The sequence below is a fragment of the Manacus vitellinus genome, unplaced genomic scaffold, assembly GCF_001715985.3.
Source record: "Manacus vitellinus isolate BGI_N305 unplaced genomic scaffold, ASM171598v3 scaffold_62_pilon, whole genome shotgun sequence".
NCBI classification, from domain to species: domain Eukaryota; kingdom Metazoa; phylum Chordata; class Aves; order Passeriformes; family Pipridae; genus Manacus; species Manacus vitellinus.
The window spans coordinates 635,169-642,074 of NW_021940704.1; the positions used below are offsets into that span (position 1 = coordinate 635,169).

A 6,906-nucleotide genomic window follows, 5' to 3' on the forward strand; every position below is an offset into this window, starting at 1 on the left:
TAGCATGAGATGGAAGGGCCGGGCTGAGGGGCTCAGAGACATTACCCCTGTGCTGTCCCCGCAGGTCAGTGAGCTGCCCTTCCCCTTCGAGCGGCACCAGCAGTTCGAGCAGAGCATACGGACGCCCGTGGGCACCACGTGGAACACACAGCGTGCCTTCCAGAAGCTGACAGCCCCTCGCGTAGTCACCCGTGCCGGCCACATCATCCAGCCCATCTCGGCTGAGGATGTCCCCGACACGGCCCCCAGCAGTGGGGCCAGCCCCAGGGAGGAGGCACTGCCCCGGGGACGGGCACCGTCCCGGCGCCGCCCACACCGCAAAGCGCGGTAACTCCGTGCCTGCGGCCCAAGGGCTTGGACTGGAGCGGGCACAGGTACCAGGAGAAGCTCCTGGTTCTGTCCAGTTCCTTCTTCCTCTTTCCCTGCAATGAAACCCGGGGCTGCGTCCATGTGGCTGCCCTGGCAGCGTCCAAGGCTGGGATGGCTGGTGCCCTCCATGCTGCCCTGGGGGACCACGCGGGGCCAGTGCTTTGGCCGAGTGGAGGGTGAGAGGCTGGTCAAGGGCTTGTGGCAGGGCAGGTCTGGGAGTGAGGGGCTGGAGCAGCTGCCCCCAACCTGCCCTGTGCTTTCATCTTCCATATCCCTATTTTTTTACCTCTCTGTACTTTTAAATGTTGGCCAAAGGGGCTTTCTCCCTGCCCTGCCATGCTGAGCTCGGCCCCAAGGGGATGTTCCTCAGGTCCGCTTGTACCCCCAAGGTACCTGCCCAGCATTAATAAACGTGGTCACCTGGAAACGGCTCTATGAGGTGCTGCTGCTGCTCTGCACGTGCTGGGAGCTGGCTCTGTCCCCAGGCAGCCCGTGGACTTCTTGCTGCCCGCCTCTGCCTCTTGCTGCCGCTGAGCCCATGCCCCCTGCCCAGCCACCCCTGGGAGTGTGACAGCCAGGTGCTCAGTGCTTGCACCAAGGCGGAGGGATGTGCCGGAGCCTACTGGACTGTTCAGGGATCCCTCCAGGCCTCTCCCCCCACTTCCCACGTGGGCTGTGCTCACGCCAGTTGGAGAAACACTCCCAGCCCCAGCGCAGGAGCTGGAGCTGCTGCTGATCCCAGGAAACATGTCCCTCATGCCAGGGACACCTCCTCCCACCTTGGCACTGCAGCCTGCCCGGGGCCCCGCGCGCTGCCGGGTCTCAAGGCTGCCCTTCTGCCCTGCAGCCGGGTCAGACCGGGAAAGTGGGGGTCGTCCTGTGGGGCTGGGGCACAGGCACCCCTCCAGGCTGACGGTGGGTACCCTGTGACTCCACAATTCCCACCCAAAACCCCGCAGGGCTCCAGAGGCTGGCCCTTCCTGGGCTGGGAGGGGAGTGAGGGCTGACGTGGGGCTGGGGGCTGGCTGTGCCACGGCCTCGCCGGGGACCCGGCCCGGCTGTCTCCGGCCCCCGCAGCACCCGGGGCGGGTCAGAGCGCTGGCCTGCGATGGGGCCGCGGTTGTGTTGTTTGGGAAAAAAAAAAAAATTAAAGGAAGCGGAGAGCATTTCCGTGCCGTGACGCCGAGAGCCCCTCGCGGGGCTGGTGGCCCCAGCTCGGAGCCCGCGTCCCTCTGCCATGGGAAACCTTCGCCCCCGGGGTTGTCGCGGGGGGGCGAGGGGGGTGTCGTGTTTGTTTTAGTAAAAGGTGAAACGCCCTGAGCAGGGGGAGGCAGGGCTCACGTGGGGCAGGCACAGGCCCCCGCCAGCCCCTCCACCTGCCCACAGCCCTCCCCGGGCCCCCTTCAGACCCCGGGGACTGAGGCAAGGAGATCCCTGCGGCACTGCTGTCCCTGTCCCTCTTGCAGGGGCCCTTCCTCGCCTGCCCTGGCCCAGGGCTCTGCCTTCCTCCTCCCCAGCCCCAGGACAGTGCTCAGCTGGTACAGACTGGGTACGGGTTGCCCCAGTACCCAGCCCATCTCCCCAGCTCCAGCCCCGGGATGCTCGGAATACCCGGGTGGGGAACGGTCCTGAGGGGCCTGATGCCTGTCAGAGCAGAGCTGGTTCGGGCTCAGCAGGTGCTGTAGAGCACTGTCCTGCTCTTTGCCTCTCTGCAGGGAGGGGGTACTCCCCACGCCTCTTCCATCCCCAAATTTGGCCCACCTCATGGCAAAGGATGGTCTGCTGCTGCCGTGCGTGGTGCCATCTCTGTCCCCCGAGGAGGGGGCAGAGCCCCGCGGGGTCTGGCCCTGCCCCAACCTGAACTGGGACCTCCCCGGCTCCGATGTGACTCCCCGCAGGGCCAGCATGATGGTGGCACCAGGGCAGTCTCCCCCTGGGGTGCAGATCCTGCAGAGGACCGGGACCACCAGGTGTGACAGCAGCTCAGGCCTGGGTGGAGCAGGTGGGTTTGCTGCTGTCACAAGCTGGATCACCTGGAGCAGCAAGGGGACCTGTCAAGGTGCAGATCCCCGTACTGAGGCTGCCTCGTGCATAGCTGGTGTGTCCAGCAGCCTGAGTGTGGGTGATGCTCAGCATGAGAGGGAACAACTGTAGCCAGACTGCTGGATCTGCCTCATCCTGCAAGGAGCTGGGCTTGGACTGGGCTCGAACTGGGGCTTTCAGCATCCAGAGATGCTTCAAAAATAAACAGGGAAAGCATCAGCATGAGCTGCTGGGATGAGTTGAAGGGATCCTGGTGCCTGGGAGCCACTGGTGCTGACCTTCTGACCCCTCCAGGCAGCTGGGTGGGCCCCCCACTCTGGCACAGGCTCATCCAGAGCTCCCACATCGAGGCAACGCTTATCCCTCTGACTTCCCTGCAGAAGTGGATTTGCTGGGCACAGGAGCATGGGGTTTCTTAGTTAATAACCAATTGCAGGTCTGCTGCAGGAAAGGGGGATGCCAGGGGTGTCCACTGGCAGCTCCCAGGGCAGCAGGGAAGGTGGGGAGAGGAGCTACGACTGGGGGAGCCCTTTGCAGGGGGGACAGAAACGAGCCGGGGAGCCCCCAGGGCCCCGGCACGGCTGTGGGCTGAGGACGGCTCCCTGCAAGGACTTCCCCGTCCTGATCCTCGCCCTTCCCGCGGCAGCAGGGCCGGCCTCTGGCTGCCGGACGAGGTGCGAGTCGGGGAGAACCTGGACAAAAAGCTCTGCTGTCGCCGGCCGCCACCTCGGCCACGGGAGCCCCGGAGCAGCGGTGCGAACACGCAGCCTTCCCTCGGCCGCCCCAGCGCCGCGTCCCCCGAGAGCTGCGAGCGGCTGCGGTTGCTCTTACTGGCCTACTTTCCGGGCTACGTCAAAGCCGGGCTTACGGAGAGCCGGGAGCCGCCGGTCGAAGGGCGGCCGAGCAGCTCACCGGTGCCAGCGGGGAGCGGGGGCTAATCCCCCGGCCCTCGGCCGCCCAGCCGAGCTGGCACGGGGGCCACCGGCAACCGGGGCAAAGGGGCGGCCGGCGCTGCCTGTGGGGCTGGGGAGTGCCAAGGCAGCGGCACAACCACCGCGGGGTCCCCTGGGACAGGGACCCACCGGCAGAGCCGGTGCCCGAGCCCATGCACTGCTCCAGCGCAGGGGAGCTGCCGGTGCAGCCGGGCTCCTGCACCCACCATCCTGGGAGGCCAGCGGGAGCGGGATGGAGTAAAAGGCAGATTTAAAATCAACAAACAAAAGGCTTTTTGGTCGCTGTTTTTTTGGGGGGGGGAATTGGGGTTTTTTTGGTTTCTTTTTTGTTTGTGGGTTTGTTTTTTTTTTAATGCAGGCTATAAATAACCTGTAAAATATTTTATCTGGGCTGTTTCTGGAGCTGAAATCTTGTCCCTCTGGCTTCCCAAGCTCGGGATGTGAGTGCAAGCACTGGGGCCCTCATGGAGCACCCCAGGATCCCTGGGGTTCTGTGCCTTTGCTCGCTGGGATCCCTGAACACCTCCAGCCCCCACGGGTTGGAAACGATCCTCCCCAGAACGGGCTTGAGCTCCACTCCCCGGGGGGGGAGAGGGGCTGAGCCCTCCCAGGCTGGACGGGGATGTGAGGCTCAGCCTGGCACAGTGCAGGACGAAGAGAGCTGGGGAGGAAGGTTTGCGGTTGGAATTTCAGGCACAGGAGTGCTCCCCCCAACTTCCCTGTCGCTCCTGTCCCGTGCGGGGGTCGGAGTGGTCCCTGCTCCCCAGGCCTCTCAGCCTCCATCGCCCCCCACCAAGGGCTCCCCGACACCCCATCTCTCCCTCCGTGGTACCGGTGCCCGGCGCATCCCGGCCGCATCCGGGCGCCGCAGCGGTTTCCGTGGAGATGGCATCTCCCGAGCCCGCACCGCCCGAGCCGGGGGTTTCCATGGAGATGCCGTATCCAGCACGGCACAACCTGAGCCGGAGATTCCGCCGAGATGCTGTAGCCGGGACCCTCGCCCCGCAGTGGGACCATTCCCGGGAACGTGGGTGGCTGGGCCCCGCGGTGGCTCCGGGGTGCCTGTGGTGTCACCCACTGCTCCTCACACCGTTCGGTGACAAGCGCTGGGACACCGGTTAGCTGCGGCTACCGAACGTCGAGGCTGGAGCCAACCACTAAAGCCTTGTCCCCCTCCCAGAGTGGGGAGCCCGCGTCATCGGGCTGTGCTGTCATATGCAGGGTCTCCCAGAGGTGGCAGGTCCCTGCCTGTCCCCAGCCTGGGGAGGACAGGGGTAAATCCTCGTGTCCCCGTGATGACTTTGTCCCAGCTGTCACCTTGCAGCTCCCCCAGTGGCACGTGGGGGCCAGGATGGGATGTCGGGGACACCAGGTGGGGAGCAGACACCGTGCTGGACCCCTATACCTGAGGAGACCAGGTACCCCAGCCCCAAACCGGCAGCATCTGGGAGCTGGGGGACACCTGGCCAAGCTCCAGCAGAGACACAGCACCAAAAACCTCCCAGGGGGGACATGACCATCCCCAAAGGGCAGGATTGAGGCCAAGCCGGGGGTGAGCAGAGGCAGATGTCCTCCTGGCAGGCAGCTGCCTGTACGTGTGCCCTGGCCAGTGTTACAATAGCAGCTTCGTCTGAGCACAGCTACCGCAGAGGTGGCACCTTTCGTTCCACACACAGCGAATCTCTGGCAAACCCGGAGCTCCCGCTGCAGAGACAGCAGGCAGAAGCACGGGAGCACCGCTGGGACACACGCTGGGACACACCCGTGCCCATTCGGTGCCTGTGGGAAACGCAGCGTTGGCTCAGCCCCCACGCCCCTCCCTCCTACAGCCCCCGCCGCTTCCCTCTGCACAACCTCCCTTCCCAACTCGACCTTCCTCACTCGCCCATGCCCTGTCCTGAGCCAGGGCCACCCGGAGCCCCCACGGGGGCTTCTGCACTGGCAGAGCAGCAGCAGGCAGGTCCTCCCACATCCCATGTGGAGCGTGACAGCCCTCAGCCCTGGGGATCAGCGGTGGGGGGCTGCAGCCAGGAGCCTGGGGGTGATGCCTGTGGCTTAGGCATCGCTGGCCATTTCAGCCTCCAGCTCCTGAGGGGCCACAGGCCCCCTCACAGCCCGGCCACTGCCGAGGCTGCCGGCAGCACTTCCAGCGTCCCCAGGCACAGGCTGCCAGACGCAGTGCTGCGGTCAGAGCCCGGCTCTTTGTCTGCCGTTACAATTAGGAGCCCCAGGCGGCTGCCGAGGCCGAACCTGGGGGGCTCAGGGCTGGGGGACGGATACTAAAGGAGCAGGAATCTGGCATAGCAGCCTGGGAGCAGGGGCAGGCCCAGTTCTGCCCGCAGCCAGCTGCTCTCCGGAGCCTCCTGCTGCGCGGAAAAGGGCTGGAGTGGAGCCAGGGCTCACTGCGGGCACCCCTCTCACCCCTGCCAGCCCTGCAAGCCTCCTTGACTGCTTTTTGGGGCTCCCCTGGCACCCAAAGCTCTTCTCTCCCACTGCATCCTCCTTCTCTCCATCACTTTGCCCTTGCCCTGGCTGCCAGCTCTTCCCACGGCTCCCAGGCACAACACAGTTCCTCCCCGCCTTATCCCTATGACCCCACATTTTCACCCATCAGTGGTGCCCTCCCAGCCCAGGGCTTTTCCTGGGATGCAGAGGAGGAGGAGGGCAGCAGAGGTGATGTGTGCCTGCTGACTCCTGTCCATGCTGCTCACCAGGGGCGATGCCTCATTTCTCCTCTCTTCTCCGGCCAGCACGGAGGCCTGGAGTGTGCAAGGAGAAAGAGACCAGCCCCGAGCTCCGTGGGGGACCCATGGGTGGCCCAAAGGTAACCCACCCAAAACCTCAAGCCGTGAAGTCCCCTTCCCGAGGCAGGAGCAGCCTTGTTTTGTCCCCAGCGGCCGGGTTCAAAATGTGGTTCATAACAGATGAGTTCATAACAGATCCAGTTTCTCACGCAGGAGGTGGGACTCCATCCCATGTCCCTCCTGTGTCCCAGATCCCTTGGGGAGCAGGGGGAAGAGGGGCTGCACAGCAGGACAGCAGGCAGGAGCCTGGCCTGTCACATCCCCAGCAGGACTCACAGCCTCCCTGCCCACCATTCCCTGGCCCTGGGTGCCAGCAGGGAGGAGAAGGCAGCCGCCCCGACAAAGTGTCACCTTCTAGCTGCACTGTCACCTGTGCTGCCAATGTTTGTTGTCTGAGCAGGGACAGCCCAAGAAACACATGAGGACAAAGGCTGTAGTTAGAGGTGACACTTCTCACCAGTGTCACTGCACCAGCCAAACCCAGCTGAGCTCTGCCCACTTCAGAGGGAGCAGCACGGAGGATCCTTCTTCAGAGAAGTCCCAAGAAATTCAGTGAGAGACCTCCAGCAATGGACACTCTGTTCATCCCAACATTTCACCCCTCCCCTGGCTTCTCAGCCACAACCCCACCTTCCCAGTGGAAGCTGACATGTCCAGGGTGGTGACATGGACGTGACATGGCAGCAAGCACACAAGGAACCACCTCAGCCTTCTCCTCGTGGTGCCAGGAGCTGCAA

General features: G+C 64.5%; 1 protein-coding gene across 1 annotated transcript in view; it reads left to right on the forward strand.

The window, feature by feature from the left end:
- The window catches only part of UTP14A (UTP14A small subunit processome component), a 4,760-nt gene extending 3,960 nt beyond the window's left edge, over positions 1–800 (forward strand). Inside the window, exon 9 of the mRNA XM_029963746.1 lies at positions 65–800. Coding sequence (XP_029819606.1) covers positions 65–331 — 267 coding nt within the window. The 3' untranslated portion in view covers positions 332–800. The remainder of the gene's footprint in view (positions 1–64) is intronic.
- The last annotated feature ends 6,106 nt before the right edge of the window (positions 801–6,906 follow it).